Source organism: Talpa occidentalis, unplaced genomic scaffold, assembly GCF_014898055.3.
Source record: "Talpa occidentalis isolate TD23 unplaced genomic scaffold, MPIMG_talOcc4v2.1 talOcc4.4, whole genome shotgun sequence".
NCBI lineage: Eukaryota > Metazoa > Chordata > Mammalia > Eulipotyphla > Talpidae > Talpa > Talpa occidentalis.
In genome coordinates, this window is record NW_023604295.1 from 43002537 (window position 1) to 43020527 (window position 17991).

The 17991-nt window shown below is 41.8% G+C and overlaps 1 protein-coding gene across 1 annotated transcript in view; it reads right to left on the reverse strand.

Moving 5' to 3' along the window:
• Positions 1-3618: 3618 nt before the first annotated feature.
• The window catches only part of LOC119257450 (kalirin), a 476694-nt gene continuing 462321 nt past the window's right edge, over positions 3619-17991 (reverse strand). Inside the window, exon 35 of the mRNA XM_054701110.1 lies at positions 3619-9320. Within this exon, the coding sequence (XP_054557085.1) occupies positions 9258-9320 (63 nt within the window). The 3' untranslated portion in view covers positions 3619-9257. The remainder of the gene's footprint in view (positions 9321-17991) is intronic.

Here is a 17991-nt window from a genome sequence, read left to right on the forward strand (position 1 = left end):
TTTCTCAGAGCCACACGGAGAATGACTTTGTTTGCCATGATGCCTTATTTTATGTTTACTGACTTCTGAACTAAAACCTGAACTGCAACAAGCTTGTCCCATGCAGCCCTTTTCCGGAGAGCTAACCAATGTCACTTGAGACTGATTTTCTACAGAGCCATAGGCAGGCAACTCTCTGGACTTAGTCTCGCAATATATCTCTCTAGAGAGAAGGCTTAGCATTTGATGGGGGCTATTATGTGATGCAAGGGAGGGTGTTTGTGTGATTGCATGCAAGTACTCTGATTTTATTTCAGCCTCAAAAACTTGTCTCTTGAAGGCAAACTGATGCAGCTGAGAGAAGATCTAGTTTCTCCTTAACTCAGAAGTCTGCTGCCTCATTTTAAATGAGTCCTAAGAGGAGTTTAGGGAAGCGGAAGCTGTGGAGCTACATTTACACTGCAACTGTGACTGGGTGTAGGGTAAATGATTGTCAGGCTTTTGTGCCCTCCAGCCACTAGGATTGATGATGGATCCCTGCGGTCCTGAATGCATGCCTGATGGCGGGCACCTGGAGTAGGGGGCTCACGTAGGTGGGGTTCACCTAGGCTGAGATGGGGCTTAAAAGGGAGGTATAGCGGAAACAGAGTGCCCTCAGGAGGAGACCAGGGAGAGACTAGAAGAGAACCAGCAGGGAAGCAGAGGCCAGGAGAGATCGCCAGAGAGACCAGAAAGAGTGAAGATTCGCCGGGGGCTGGGAGGCCTGCCAGCCCCCCTGGGACCCCTGCCTGCCCGTACCTAGTAAAATCCCAAACAAAGGCTGAAAAGGCCACAGAGGACTCCAGGACTCTCCTTTACCGTCTGCTCGCATCATAGAGCTCCTGCACTGAGCCCTAACTGCCACTACACTGGGCCATCTTCCTGATCTCTAGGTTGAACATATCTTGGGCTCAAGGAACAGACTCCATATGAATTATTATCTCAAGGTTCTAGCTTGAATTCCTGCATCTTTTTACTGGTTCTCCTGGGGCCCTGTTCTGTTCGTGACAAAGAGAACTGGGACACTCTCTCTGCCTTTGTGCTAGAAATGGGTTTGTGCCTAAGCTGACATGGTTGGAAACTACTCCTCCTGTTGCTGCTGAGCCTTTCTCAAGCTGAATTAGAGCCCTGTCCTCTGGGAATCAAGGGAAGTAACCAAAGGAAATTCCTATCTTCAACTTTTTAAGGACAAAAAAAAAAAAAAAAAAAAAGACTCTGCAATGCCCCTCTGGGCTTCTAGAGATTTGTGACTTGCGTATTGCATGAACTTAGTTCCTGGATTCATTTTATATTTGGACCATACCTTAATTTATTTTTAAGAATCTCAACTGTGCGGCCTTCCCTGGTGGCGCAAAGGGTTAAGCACTGCAACATGAAATAATCCACAGCCTCTGCAGCATGAGTTTGATCCCCGGCTGGCCAGGGAGCAACCCACATGGCGCAGCAGACCTCTCCTGATTCGCCCGCTGCTCCCCTCAGCAATGTATTTCAGTGGATCATCCTGTTCTGCTCCCCTCTCTGTCTCTGGTGAATCCTCTCACCCACCCCCCCACATCTCTGGCCTATACCCCAGCTCTTGTATGCATAAATAAATAAATCTTAAACAAAAAAAAAGAATCTCAACTGTGAACTTTGAGGGATGTTTGGTCACACCCTAGGGGAGGTTCTCATTACCGTGAGTGAAGTCCAGGTTTCTCTAGCATAGGTTAGTCTGCAGTACAAAGGCTCCCTTTGATTCTAGCTGGAGGTTGAGGGAGTCACACTTGACTTCTAGGGCATATTCCTGGCCCTTTCTTGGTTCCACTGGAGACATGAAGTGGGGGGGGGGGCACCTTACCTAAGAGCTCCTTCCTAATCTGAGAAGAAACCACTCCTCCCCAAGTCTTCACTCTTGGGGAGGGCGTGTAATAAAAATATTTCTAAAACTTTGTGTGTGCCCCTAGCAGAAACCTCACCCACCCCTCCCTCTCCATCAGCACTTACAGCCTCATCACCACTACCTGCCTGGAGAGCAATTTCATCATGCTTTGCTTCCCTGATTATGTCAGTCACCGGAACCCCTTCATCCCTGCACACCCTACATCCTTTTGCAGCCAAAACTTTTCTCTATAGCATGTATCATCATCTGGCATTCATAGTCTCACCAAAAGATTGGCTCCTCGAGGATAGGAATTTTTTCCTGTTTGGGTGTTTTTGGTGATTATTCTTGTCTAGAATAGTGCCTGGCATGCAGTAAGTGTTCAATAAACATTTATTGAATAAGTGACATGATGGATATCTAATATTTATTGAGAATTGCCCATTATTAACAATATCCATTGTAGTGTGTTATTGGATGACTGACCCTTCATTGGCCTCTAAGGATGTACCTGGTAGTTGAAGGGATCCTAGAACGAAATCACATTACTTTGGTCATAAACCTTGAGATTCCTCCCCCATGTACATTTGCCAAAGAGACCAATGTACCGGATGCAACTACTGATGCTATTCTATCTCAACCTGCTGTTGCCCTACCCTACCACCACCTGCTTGCATGTGTATCTTTTTATGGACAATAAACCCAGGAGAAATCATTTAGAAGATTTGCCCTAAATTTGAGGTTTAGGGCATAATGGCAATTGGCATGAGGTGAGGATCTAAGCAATCATCTTTGTAACACATCATACTCACTGGGCTAACTTTTCACTTGATTTCTCAATAATTCATTCCCTAGAAGTTAGAAATGCTGTGTTGATGGCCTTATCTAGAAGGCAATGCACCTGCCGGCTCCTCAAGTAAACTTGTGCTGTGCCAGTGAGCTGGAAATCACCATTTATATTCTGCAACACCAACCAATCAAATAATTCAACCCTGCATGGACTCCCTAATGACATTCCATCTCTAAGCCTGTCTGTGTGGCCTGCAGCAGGGACAGAGAGTTCTTCCATCATTTGTGATGGCCTGTCTTAAGGTTGGTATCTATGGTTCTCCAACATGTTTGTTGGTTGGACAGTCCCAGAAATACCAAAAAATTAAGCAATATGTGAGCATCTTTAATAGCAAGTGAGAATGTAGGAGAGTGTGGGAAGTACAATGCCTCCTAATTCCATTGAGAATTTCGTCAACCTGAAATCAATCTGTCACCAACTTGCTCCTTTGAGGGTCAAGATGTCCAGGCAAGTCTTCATGAATCTGTGGATACCAGAGCAACACCTAGAATGCCATACTTATGGTCATTCTCAGAGTGAGAGGACTACCCCAATGATAAGTAAATCCTATTTCTACCTCAACATGATTACAGCCCCACTCCCTCCCCCACCCCCACTACTTCCTTTTACCCTGATGCAAGTCATAACAACAACCTGGTAAACTCTGCATAACCAACTCTGAGACCTCCACACTATGCTTAGGCAAAAGTCCACCACTGACAGGCAACTAAATCCCTAGACCTCCTTACAAAAGGAATAATATTCCTTAATCCACCATCCCAGAAACTTAAAGGTAGATACATAGAAACTCTGTCCTCGATCACTGCTATTTCTGAGTCCTCTAAATTCTCCCTGTGGCTACCACTATCCATGACAACACCCTTCCACAGCAGACCTGGCTACCTTATCAGGCAACTGGCATCCTTGATAGGTGGTAAATCTGGATATAGCAGCACCTGTGCTGCAAAAACTCCCTCCAGGGCCAGGACAAGCCTGCAGAGCAGGAGAAAATGTTCAGATCTGAGCTCCTGCTGTTTATGTGCCCTGAGTCCTGCCTGGGGATTCTACTATTTATAAAGGCTTCCCTAAAGCAGAGGGGAGCCAGGATCTGGGCAGATCCTTTATGTCGCTGAGGGAATGAAAGCTGCTACACATTCAGGTGGCCCAATGTAAGAGGAAGGTGTGTCTTCCTTGTGCCGCTTGGTCACCAGAACTAATTTTATCCTTAACTTTTTACTGTAATTTTTGGTTTCCTAAACTTGTCTTCCTTTTTGGATTATGAATTTGGAATTTATTTAAAGGGCTCACATCCTCATAAAATCCTTTCTACTGATCTTGAACACACATCCTGTGCCCGTGAACATGTGTACATGCAAGCACACACCCACATGGCTGGATCATGTCCTGTATCTTTCTCATGGATCCTCTAATACAGACCCAAGTAATGAAATCCTCTGCATCCCAAACCATCCCTCACAGCCCAGCTAATTTTCTTATATGCTCAGTACCTGTGTTGCAGTGGGCATGAATTCTGTTTTAGGGAATAGTGATTTTTATAGCACATGTTGGAGTCTAAAGTTCAGCAAATACCTATTTGCACTGAATCTTTCATCTATATGGAAGTTCTAATCACCCAAACTTTATGACCTTCATATATTCCATTAGTCATAGTCCACATGTAGAAAGTCCACAGCAGATATTAGATTCTCTGCTTCTCCCGTTACGCTCTGGGCTGCTGATGCCATCTCCATGTGTGCTCACAGTAGTGCTCCATCCTCACCCCTCTCTTCTTCCAGCTGTATTTTCTTTCCTAATGATGCCTAATTTATGTTTAAGCTCAAACAACTCATCACCTAGCTTTCTTTGAGTATAACGTGAGTACAGAGAATGAACTGGGGAGAAGTTCACATGGTTTATAGTTCACCTATAAAATATACTTGAATGTTATTCCTTCTACACAACTCACAAAGTGATTCTATTATATATCTCACATATATATATCCTCACATATATCTGTGAGGATAAGATTATTTCTAACCTATTTTGTATCCTGGCGTGGGTACACAGTAAATGCTTAAGCAGTGCATATTGAAGAAAGGAGTGGTTCAAATGGCAGTACCAGAGGAAGATATCAGAATGTCAGTGGATTGAGAGACAGATGAGGGTAGTTTTAGAAATTACGTTTCTAAAACCTTGGATTGCTGAATTGTCAAAAGCAGTACTGGAGCTGAAGAGAAAGAGAGTAGGTTGTAACTCATGGGTCACTGGGTGTGAGATTCATTGGGAGAGCTAACCCTCTTGCTATGAGTCAGTGTAGGACTGGAGAAAAATAACCAGAAGGGCAAATACTGGAAGGGAGGGTTTTATCTTTTATGTCCATGATTCGTTTTTGGCATACTTAAATACCCAAGAATGTGATTCACCAGTTATCAAACGTAACAAAATCCACTTTCATTTTGTTGTGTGCTCTAGTGATACAGAAAACTTTCAATTATCTCTACTAATGCAATGGAAGCAATGGTACATATAATCAAAATGTCATTACTATTTGCTTTGGAAAGTATTATGTATGCTCTTCCCCTACCATATTTGCTTTCATAATGATTATTTCTAGCTTAGGCTAATATTAAAATGAGTTAACATTTTCTCTGTACAATACCTGGTAATAGAAGAAGAGAAATGTATGGCAGGAAAAACTCATGTAGGGCTTAGTACTTGCTACATGGATAATCTATTTGTAGCAAGTGGGGTTTTGAATAGAACTAAAGGCAAAGAGCAACTATGTATCCTGGATTTTAATGACTCAGGGATAGATGTGCAGGGGAAAGCTACAGCAAGCAAAATGGGGAAAGGCGGTGAGTAGCATACAGCAACTGGGGTGCACAAGGGAGGTCAGACAATTGCTTGTGCTGAAGCTTTCTTATCTATAAAATGCAATAATATACCTGCTCTGCCTACCTAACAGGCTAACTTTGTCAAGAGAGATAGTAGGCAAAAGGACTAGTAAGAGTATTAAATACTATGAAAATGCAAAGCACTGATAGAAAAGCAATGAAGTAATTGTTGTCCCCACCTTTTCATGACCTGACTTTGCCCTAACTCCTCACTGCTTGTGGTCGGGGCTGTGGCTTCCCCTATGAAGAGATGCATCATTTCTCAGGTGGTAGCTTCACCTTACCAGTTATCTTCCAGCTGCAACAACTTAACCTAGTGGCCCTCACAGTGTGGTCTGTGGATGTGGAACATCAGCATTACCTGCGATTTATTACAAATGCAAATTCTTGGAGCTACCCCAGGCCTACCAAAGCATAGACTTGGGAACGGACCCAGCAATCTATATTTTAATCAGCTCTCCACTTGTACTCCTTATCTTCCTTTTTTGACTTATTTTTGATTCATATATCATCTTCGACTATTTTACTTGCTTATTTACTGTGTTTATAGTGTGTCTCCCCTGCTGGAATGCATGCTCCATGAGGGCAATGGGAACTCCATAAATATTTGTTGAACTAATAATAAATGAGCAACTGTGGTACCTGAGAGATAGGAGAAATGCCATCCTTGGTGTTCAGTTCACTGTATGCTCTGATTGTAACTGCAACATGCACTCTCTGGTTTTCCTAGGCATGAAAATAGTGTACTGATGGATCAACATGCTTAGATGGCTGGCTGGGGTTAGATACCAGTCTATGGCCCCTCCCTAACTAAGGGACCATAAGACTAAGAATAAAAATCAGTTGTGAGTTCCGGTCTTCATTCTGCCATTAATTTGCTTTATCATCTTGGACAAGCAGACCTGGGTCTCAGCTTTATATGTTGATCTCAATGATCTCCAAGGTCCCTTCCAGTTGTAATTATAGATTTAATCATGTTTTATCTGATTAATATGTTTCCTCTAGTAAAAGCTCTGTGAGAAAAGGGACTATTTTTACCCACCTAGTTCATAATGTCCAGTACTTGGAGCATTCAAGTATTTGCTGAGTGAGCAAATCCCTATGAAGACGAAAAGGTGATCTCAGCCTTATCAGCAAGTGCTTTGCACAACGAGACCATAATATTATGGATGTGGGTTGTGAAGACCCTGGCCTGGCAGGGATCTCCAATCACACAACAGCAGGTTGCTGGCTCTGGTCCACCCACCCTTCCCTATGGGCACAATGAAGTTGCACCATTCGCTAAAGTGAGGATCTAAGCTGCCACTGGGCAGCTGTGGTGTTTGAAAAAGTCTGGGTTGGGGGATCAGAGATTTGAATTTGCAACATAAATCTGCTATTTTCTAGTAGTGTGATTTTGTACAGTCATTTATTTTTCTTGTCTTCAGCCTCCTCCTCTGGAAAACGAAGCCAGTACTGCCTGCCTCTCAGGACACTGAAGATTAGAGGAGATAAAGCCTATCAAGTGTCTTCCCAGCATGGGGTGAGAAAAAGGTGTCCAGTAAATGGAAGCCTCCTCATCTGCTTCTCCTTCCCTTTCCCTTACAAGAGTTCTAATAATGCTTCCTTTCCTAAGGTGTTGGTTACTGGCTCATGGGAATGTTCGAGGTTAAAAGGGGGTAGAAAGTGGGATCAAAAGTGTTCCTTAAAATATCTGCCTTTGGAAACACATATATACATAATTTCTCCCAAGTAAATATATTTGCTTCCAATTTGCAAAATGAGATTTTGAGATTTGTAACTTCTTATGGCTTGATATCAAAAGGTTCACTTTTGTAAATAAGATTTAACACTCTATCATTGGAACATGCTGAGAGTAATCACTGAAAAGAAAGCATTTGAACTTTGGTGGCTTGATTTTCTGCTGCCTTTGTCTCTCTTTCTACCCTGCTTCCTCTCCCACTCTTCTGTTCCTGTCCTGCTCCCTTCACTTTCCCCCACCACACTCATCTGCTACATATGGCCATCTTTATTCTGGAAAACAAATTCTGCTGCTAGGCAACCAGAAGACAAAATTGCTGGGGTTGACATGACTCCTACGAGTGACTGCAACTGGGGTGGTGCTGCTGGCGTGCTAGACATGCCCTCACTGCATCTGTCCCCAGCTAGACAGATCCTTCCAGAAAGTGGGATTGAGATGGGGTGGGTTCTTGGCAGATAGTTAAGGGCCTCAGCACTCAACAGAAAGTATTTATAAATCACTGTATATCAACAGCCTGCTTTAGAATCATTTTATTAGAACACATTCAAGAAAGTGACATATGGAAAAAAGACAGCAGCAATTCTCAGTCATGCAAATGCCCATGTTAAGATTCTCCATTGGATGTAAATTCAAGTACAAAGACAGTCCTTTCCTGAGCCAGGTGCAATTCCAGAGAACAACACTTTGAATCGCGAGCGCATTTCCTCGGCAAAGTTCAGAACACTGAACAAGTCCCATCCTCACAAAAAGATTGTGAGATACATTGAAGTGTAAACTTTCAGGATTTTAAGGAACCCTTTACCCAGCCCTCCCCCATAACCCAGCTGGGGGAAGTAAGCCCAACTTTGGGAACTGTTAGAAATAAGATTTAGTCTATTGAAAATAAAGCAGTGGCCCTTTAAAAAAATTAGAAAATGAATACATATATACATATATATATATATGTAATGGAATCATCTTTGCCTCTTGCCTTGGTGTGGGGTTTCCATGAAATTTGTTGTTAGGCCTTGGGATTCTCTCTTGAGTATCTTGGGAGATGGAGGACTTTTATTTTTTAAACTTTTTATTATGAAAAATTGCAAACATATACAAAAGTGGCGAGAAGGGTATAATGAGCACCCACACACCCAACTGGCCTTAATGATTATCAATATGTGGCCAGTTTGTTTTACTTATTTCTTCTCCCACAGGGTAATTTGAAAGCCAGTGAAGGCTGGGAGGGTGGTCTTGGATCCAGAGACCCAAGCAATGAGTGACGTTAGGGAGGAGCTAGAAAATTGTGACAAACTTGGGTAGGCTAACATAGATGGAACATTTGGAGGGGGAAATGCCAATGTTAGGGAACAGCTAGAATTAACTTTCATCTTCCATAACCATATCCATGACCTGTCTGTTCTTTTTCCTCCCTCTTTCTTAGATGTGGAGGAAGCAAGTTAGATTAGAACAATAGGTTTTTCCAGTTTGGGGGCCACTGGTTTTAGAAATGTTCAAAACTCCAGGAGAAAAACTCCAGAGACAAGTACCTCCCACTCATGAGCCTGTCCATTCACAATGCCGACCTGTAGTTCAGCGGGGGCCTGGGGGTGCCTAGTATTCATATAGGGAGCCGGGTGGGTAGTACACTGGGCCATGGGGCCTCTCACAGGTCCCTACTGTCCCACCATTTTATACTTTGGAGAGAAGCTCAGTAACCTTGAATTGTACCCAGTAGAGAAGCAGGGAACCTGGAGGGGTGAGCCCATGGCCCGGGGCAGGCAGATTTTGCTTGGAACATGATGCCTCTGAGCAAAGGCTGTACCCCACAGCAGCCCTGCCAGAGCAGTTTCAAGAGAGGTGGGTGATGGGAATCCAGGTGGGAGGTCCCAACGGCGGCACGGCTAACCCGGAGAGCTGCAGGGACAAGTCCCAGGCTGCGCGCTAAACGTAAGTGGAGAAAGGATCTCCAGGTCCCAGGTGCCACCGAGGAGCAAGGTTGCCATCCTGTTAAGAAAAGGGCTGGGCTCTGTGATTTGCATATGACTTTGCAAAAATCTGCATGAGATCCCATCGCCCTTCATAGAAAACAGAGTTAAATCATCAGTGCAACCTACTGTATCTCTAGCAACCCAATGCACAGAGTGCAGCCTGGCAAACACACAATCATTGTTTGAGAAAAGGAAGCAGAGTGCTATGTAGGATAGTCCTTGGTCTGAAGTTTAGAAGCAGTCAAGCAGGATCTAGATGAGGATCGCTGACTGGCCAGCTTTCTAACTTTATAGGGTTCAAATCCATGATTTTCCCTTGCATTAGTTTCCTGTAGAACAGTCCTGTAGTGGCTTTCCACAGTCCCAGACATATAAGGAGCAGAGTGAGAACACTATAAATAGGGATGCATTCAACAGGAGATCCTAGTGGCAGTGATCAGTGATAATTTCATACCCTTGTTTTGGTTTCTTATTTCCACTCTTTAAGGGTCCCTATGTCTTACCGATAACTCTTACTGTCATATTCAGTGGGGAAAAGTCACTGAGAAAAATATATCCAATTATGTAGCAGATCTTTGGCAGTGACAGATTTACAATTGCTGACTTCAAATGTTTCCAGGGTCTATAACATGTGGTAATCTGTGAATTTCCCAAGGGGGGCAGCTGGTGCCTGTGGGCTGCAAGGCTGGCTGCCGGAGCCCATCAATGTGCGAGTGAGCAAGGGAGCCTGCTGGAGAACCAGATTCCATGTTTCAGAGTGGTCAACCCTCTACTGGGCATCTGAACCAATGGGATCATTGTTTCATGGTCAAAGAAAATCCACATTTAATGCTAATGGAGGAATGAAATATTTTAAAAAGGAATGACTCTTAGCCAAGAAAAAAACTCATGATAAATGTGAATATGATCTCACATTTGACTGGGGCTCAGCTCACAATGTCAAAGGCTGCCCTATAGAAATAAGAAACAGTCTGAAACTCTTGATAAGAACTCCAGATGGTCAAAAACTGTTAATATTCAGGAAACACTTTAGCATCAAGTTCAAATAGCAGTTATCTTGAACTATGAGGGAGACTGGTGAGACTTAGGATTTCAGAAGGGAGGTGAAATTCTGAAGAAAGTTGCATACATGCCTTTGTGAAGTAACTCATGGTGAAGGTACTGGGTGCCTGCTGAGCTCACCTTCTCCAGGGCAAAGGAGCTTAGGAATTTTAAATCACATTACATTAATGGTGGGGAGGGTGGTGGGTGGATGCTTAGCTAATCTGCCGTATCATCATTCACTGTCATTACCAGTTTAATATTTTTAACATGTTGAATTTGACATTCTGCTCAAATAATATAGGTAGTGTTAAAATACTGACAGGTGAGAACAATTTTTAAAAAATATTTTTTACTGTCTATTATTAATGGCTTAAATTTATTGAGTGCTTACCATGTGCCAGGCAGAGTGCTGAGTGTTTGGCATGGATCATTTCACAAAATTTGCACCACAACCTTTTGGTTGTGAATAATACCATTACCCCATTTTGCAGGCTGAACCACCGAGAAGTCCTTTCCCAGATCACACAACTGGCGTGGAGGGTGAGATCTAAATGGAGGTTGGTTTGACTGTAAATTTATCCTTAATCATGGTGCTATGCTCCCCTAGTAAAGGAAAATCCATCTGCTAAATGATATTCATGTTTGTGTGCTTGTGGATTTCAAAGGCCATGGAAAGCCTCCCTCACATATTCTAAAAACCAATTGTATCCCCCAAGACCTAACTAAAACTGCTTTGGGTATATTCCTTAGGTTTTACAGAAATTTTTTTATTGCCTTTAAACTTCAAGTTGTGACTGTCTCTGTGCTTGTAAGTTTATCTGATAATGGTTTGGTATATAAGATATTTAAGAAATAAAAGCATAAATGCATGTAAGCAAATTGAACAGTTATTTTCTAAAACTCTGCAAAAACACAGACCTATTTATTTAGGAAACAATTATTTTATATAGCCCAGTTGGTATCTGAAAGAGTAGTTACCCAATATATACCTGTGACTTTAAAAATGACATTCATTAACGATCTCATTGAAATAATTTTTTTGAAAGTCTGGCCCAGGGCAAGGATTAATGAGAAAATTTAAGGTGAAATTCCTTGGGTGGGAAGGGGGAGAGGGGAGGCCATTCAATTCACTTTGAAATGTTAATAATCTCTATTATTTAGAAAATAACTCACAACTTGGAATTTACATATACACTCCATATCCAGTCACCCTATACCTCTAGCATTGTGATCCAGTAGGCTGGTCGAGAATTTGGGATTAGCTTGCTGGAATATTTCCCTGGTAATTCTAAGGACTCAGTGAAGAACCCTTTTGCATGTCCCAACCACTGCATCGCTGGGGAAATCTGAGTTTTGCAGCATTTCAACTTCATTTCCACATTTGCCAGCTCTCATTTTCCAGAAGCAGCTGTCTTTGGCACTTTCCATGAAGGGCAAGAATTAGTGAGCCCCACTAACAGGACAGTGACTTTCATTAATCAGACCTCCCAACAATCTTATCTTTGGGGGGAGGGGAAGGATATATGTCGAGGTTTCCTATATCTCCCTTATTGAGGTTCAGTCTTATAAACACTTATTTAATCTTCTGTAGGCCCCATACTTATAATTTGAGCTTTGTCATCTATGGAGAGATGTTCTGCATGCCTGGGTGCATGAGAGGCATCATTTGATACCCAGGGGTATAAAATAACCATAAATGGGGAATGTATTTATTACATTATAAATTTATACCTTTTCTTCTCTACCAAGAATTTGAGGCAACAATTTGTAATATATTTTTAAAAGCATCTCCAGTTGACTAAATGTGCTAGGTGAATCTTCTGATGGATTAGGAAACTACAGAGGCAGGGAAATACCTGAATTACTATTTCCACAACTAAGTCACAATAAACAGTCCTCTCTAAATTCCTGACTCATGCCACATTCCACCAGGCACAGAAGAGAATGAGCTATTGACATGGGCAACACAAGGAATATGGATGTTCTTGGCATTTAAATTTAGGCATGATTTTTTCACTTACTCAGGAGAGGGAAATGCTAGGACTTACCTACAGAGGCCAAAATGTTACTTTGTGTGTTTTTACCTGAAACACCTACTTGTTTACATTAATGGACTTGGCTAGGTGGAGAGCATCTGCATAGTGGGCATCAGAAAGACCTGGTTTCAAACCTCAGCTCTGCCACTTTCTAGTTGTGTGACCCTTGGAAAGATAGTAACTTCTCTGAATGATATACTCTTCATCTGCAAAATGAGGATAATGATACTTACCTTGACGATTTGTTGTGAGGGTCAAATGGAAGATTATGTGAATTGTTGTGAGAATCAAATGGAAGATTATACACAAAATGTGAGGCTCATATTAGGAGTTCAGTAAGAAGGACAGTTGTTAGGGTGACTTTCTTGCAGGCAATCTTTGTATTTTCCTCAGCCCGCCCAGTTAGAGCAGGTACTTGTAAGGGAAAGGCTTGCGTCTCTCCCAGTAGATGGGGGTGGAAGTTTGTCCTGGGTGGGACTTGATGTGCTCTGTGTGTGCTCCTCCATTACACCCAGGGAAGTGTGCAAATACCATATCACTGGTTTAAAAGAGCTGATCTCCTCCTCAAATTTCAAACTAGAGCTCACACTGGAAATTTTTCTTGATGTTACCATCAGAATTAAACTGAGATACAGAGCAGTAAAAATATTGAATTGTGCATAATGAAAAGACAAAAACTGTGTGAAACTTATTTTTGGATTAGCTCTTTTTCAAGGATTGATTGAATTCTGGGAACTTATTGTTGATGCTTTCTACTCTGCGTGAAGGGTCTCTGTTTGGCTCTCATGCTCACTCCAGGGCTCCTTATCCCAAACTCTGTGAGGCTGCTGATAAGGACAGGTTGGCTGAGCAGCTTAGTGATAAGCAGAGGGTCCTTGCAGGTGGTGCAGCTATGCTCTGTGCCTGCTGTGCTCCCCTAGTGAGCAACAGGCCAGGCGCTCCCCACCAATGCGCCACCACCCCAACAAAAAGAAATCAGCTACAGTGAGGAACTCACTGAGTTTTCATAATTACAGTGAGTTCCTCTTTCCATCTCTCCCTGTGCTCAGGGATCCTTCTGAGGGAATTATGTCATGAGGAAGTTTGGAGAAGCATCTTTGAAGATATTTGTTTCATATATAAATTTTTTTTTCCAAATTTAGAAGGGTTAGCAATCAGCTCTTCACCAAGAATTCTTATCAGAATCAAACTGTCCCTTCTTTGACAGTGGGAGACAGGGAGTGGACAGCTGATTTATAAGCGTCTCTTATTTGGAACCTTGCAGCCCATGCAGGGGTAACACTTCCTCTATGGATGCTCTCTGTGTCCTAACCCTGATTCCAGTGCCCCCACACTGAGTCAATTTGGAAACTCCTTCCTGTGGAGTCACAGGGGGTTAAAACCAAACTTAAAACACGTCTGCTTTCTCTTTCTCCCCCTGCATATCTCTTAATGAATTTGAAAGTACATTTCAAGTTTTTCTTACTTTTTCTCCAAACATCTGAGTTTGGGGAAAAACTGATGAACTTGTTGTTCCCTTGTTGTTCCCACTCCCACCCCCGAATTTTCCCTTTCTAGTTCAAGTCTTTCCTTTATAGTTCAAGTCTTCTGACCTTCACAACCAAACAAAGTTGCCAGTTCCTCAGCTCACAACCTTAACCTTGGTTCATCCCTCAAGTCAACCCAAATTGACTCTCCAGTCATTTTCTCTCATCTTGAGATAGTGAGGAGGAGTCAACCACCCTGTTGCCCTGCTAGGCACCAACTTGAGCCCTTGTCCCTGGTTCACGCAGAGGGTGCATCTCAGCAACCATCTAAAAATTCTGTCTTTGTCCTTTAAATATAGTATTTACTAGGTTTTTTTTTGTTAATAAAAGTAATTAGTTTTATCATAGAAAATTTGGAAAAAGTTACCATCTAAAAAGAACCGCTATTTATATTTTGGTGTGTTTCCTTCATATATCCAGGCATACATACATATATGTACATACACACATATGTATATATGCATACAAAAGCACAAATACACACATAAACACACATATATATTCCTTTTTGTGTTTAACAGTAAAATTACTTTTCATAATTAGAGGGAAAGGGGAAAGGAAGACCCCAAGCATGTGGGAAAGATAAACTGCAGCTCAGGTAGATGCTTCACCTGTGCAGCCACAGCCATGAGCTTTTGGAGCACGTGCTATAGTAACGTCATGGCCTGAAGGCCAGGGAAGAGATCCAAGATATGTCTGTTCCCCAAATCATGTAGGTGAATACTTCTTAGAGAGTACATGGCAGCACATTCAGAGACACACACATAAATGCATAAATATATACAAACAGAAGTTATACATATAAAACATTTCATTCAAACAAATATCTGTTGACCACTCTCTATGAGCACCTAACTCTAACTCAGTGCACCAGATAACACAAGGTATCTTCAGTTGTGGAGACAAAAACTAACCCAAACCAAACGACAGCAAATTGGAAGAAGCTGCTCTCTCACAAAAGGCTGAGGGAAGGGGGTCCAGAAATCATTTAATAATGAAGGAGACCTGTTTCCACAACACTCTTCCTGGGATCAGAAATATATTCGTCAAGACAAAGAAATAATTTTGTAGCAATGCAGCATAGGTTGGTAAAGAAAGGTGACTATGAATTGAAAGATCATTGTATTTTAGTGCAGATAAGCACACATATGTACCAGAAAAAAATCTTAGAGGAGAGGCTTGCAGACAACAAGGGACCCAGGAGAGAAACAGGACCAGAGGGAAGGGACTGTGTGTTAGAGGGCTCTAGGGCCTAAAGAATAGTGTGGTTTGGGAGGCATGCATCTCCTCTTGAAGCGCCCAGGGACTGACTTTATGTATTATACAAAAGTCCAATGCCAGGCTGAGGAGTGTGCAATCACTGCGGTGATCCTGTGGGATGATATTTCAGAAAGAAGATAGAGAATGAAGAAGAGCCAAGGTAGCTTAGAGGAAAAGTTGATGATGGGGTTCTCAGAAGAGCAGCAGATATGGAAAAGGGTAGATGGCAGATGATGAGTTTAGTATCATTTCTGTTGGGTGGCATGCAGTGAGTCATTAAGTGCAGATATGCCAAAGATGGGTGGGGTTATGGTACTAGATTTGAGGGTGAAAGACAAAGTCTAGAAACAGAACTCTTTCAACTCATTAAAAATGCAGATTTAGGCTAAGTATATAAAGTAAAATGTAGAATATATGCCCTGGTTGTTAAGGAATAGTATTAATGGGGCGGGGAGTAACATTGGTGCAGGTGGTTCAGAGGTGAGGTGAGAGTTACTGTGGAGAAGTAGCGAGCCTTCCTGTGGAGGCAGGGGTCAAGCTGACAGAGAAGGGTGGGCTGGATGTGATCAGGCAAGGTCAGTGGGCATTACAGGAGGAGTTGCAGGAGCAAAGCCTGGCACAAGTGTGGAAGATACTATAATTAATTAATTACTATGTGCAAGATACTATAGTAGATAGTAGATATTATAAGCATCATTAAGACCAAGAAATGGGTGGTCAAAGAAGCAATTATTGTTGAAGGTAGGGAGAATCTAAAGAAGGAAGAATTAGGAGAAGTTCAAGTATAGATCTTATTGGGAGCATGAAATAACATATATGTGTTAGGTGGCAGAGGAAAGAGAAGAGGTGTTGAATAGATGAACATACTAGAAGCAGGCAGAAAGGATGAGAGCCAGAATATTGTGGATAGGTTATCCTGAGACTCTTTCTGAGTCTAGAGAAAGGAGGGAATAAAAGGACAGAGATGCTTCAAGGTGAAGATAAAATACATGCTAAAAACCCTCATGTTTCTTGGTTGCTACTCAACAAAATCTAAATTTCTTTGAATGCTGTCCAGTGTCTGCCATGAACTGATGTACGTAATCATTCCAGCCTTATTTCATACAGTTCACCTCACAAACCCTGAATTTCAAGCAGGTACATCTACTCTGTCTACCCCAAACTTATCCTATATCTTCCTTTCTCCCTTACTCTGCTCTTTCTGTTGATAAATTCTAGCCCCTTGGTGAAGTCTAATGTTGAAGCATTTCTGCCCTTCACAATCTAGAAGTGTGATTTAAAAAAATTATACTTGCTGCCAATTTCTAGATCTCCCTCTCTTACCCAGAATACCAAATACATTACCTTGTGTTTATTCTTGATTTTTTCACTTAAAAAATATTTACCAATTACCTCTTATAAATCAGTACTTGTTAGATTTGGTGATGCGATGGCGGGGGTTATAATAAACAGTGGTCTCTGTCCTCATGGACTGGAAGTCTGATGGAGGAAGCAATCACATAACCACACAAACACGTAATTACTATGGTGAAAGGTACCAATTCATAATAGTACAGAATCATGTGAAAGACATGCCATGGAAAGAGACTTAAGAGTCAGGACAGGCTAAGATCAGAAACAAGAGAGAACACAAGGGGTGTAGGGTGGATGGGGGGAGAAGGAATTTTCCAGGAAGAGGGAACAAAGTTCCTGGGATAAGATTCAGATCATGCAGCCCTCACAGGCGCTGTTGAAGACTTTGCTATTTGGCTGCAAAATGGAGAAGAAGCAGTAGGGAGGTAAGAGTAGAAGGCATGCCCAGGCAGAAAGTGCTCTTGAGCCTTCACAAAGTAAAGCCAAACTATTTGAGTCTGGGCATAAGTTAGGAGACTTCTTTCATAGGCGATGTATGACAGGACAGTGATTAGGACCAGAGGAGATTATACAGATGCTCAATAAATGCCCAAAGATTACTGTCAGCCTTCTGTAGTCAGTCACTAGGACTGAGAAACATTTAGTTTCACCTTTACAAATCATTCGCTAATGCAAAGCGCAGGCAATAACCTCAGGTCTCCAGAACTGCTGGTAATGTTCCTGTCAGGATTATCAAGTGCTCTAGATTACTAAAGGTAAACACCAACACATTTCCTCCCTACTTTAACTATTTTTGGAACACCTTTATATCTCTGACTTCTTAACACAATTTCCCCTTCTTTTGACAATTACAAATACCAACATGAGCAATAATTTATGGTACAGTGCAAAATACAAGGGATAACTCAGACATGCCCAGGCCGAAAGCTCTCTTGAGCCTTCACAAAGTAAAGCCAAACTATTTGAGTTTTCATTCCTCAGTTGGCTTTTGCTTTTGTAGTTTCTTACTTTCTCTTTTGCTGTCAGTAGCTTAGCCTTTGTGGTTATGTGTGTCTATGTAGAATTAACTTTCTCCTCTCCTAATTTTCCTGTGGGCTAAATAATTAGATGACATAGATTGTAAGAATTACATGTAAAATTAAGATTTGTTCTCAAATCTTAAGTAGCTGCCTGTGAACAGCTACTTAATTTTGCTATGTAAAGACTTTCTAGATGGATCTTTGATCCATTTGTCACATAATATATAAAGTACAACAGACATACTTTAAAAAGTCCTGTCACATAATATATAAAGTACAACAGATATACTTAAAAAAGTCAACTAGTTATTGAGGGATTGAAAAGAGTCTGTATTTTATATATATATATATATAATGTCCTTATATATATAAATGACTAGCCACAGAGCAAGAGCATATATATACAACATGTATAACCAACAAAGGACTAAGATCCAGAATATATGAAG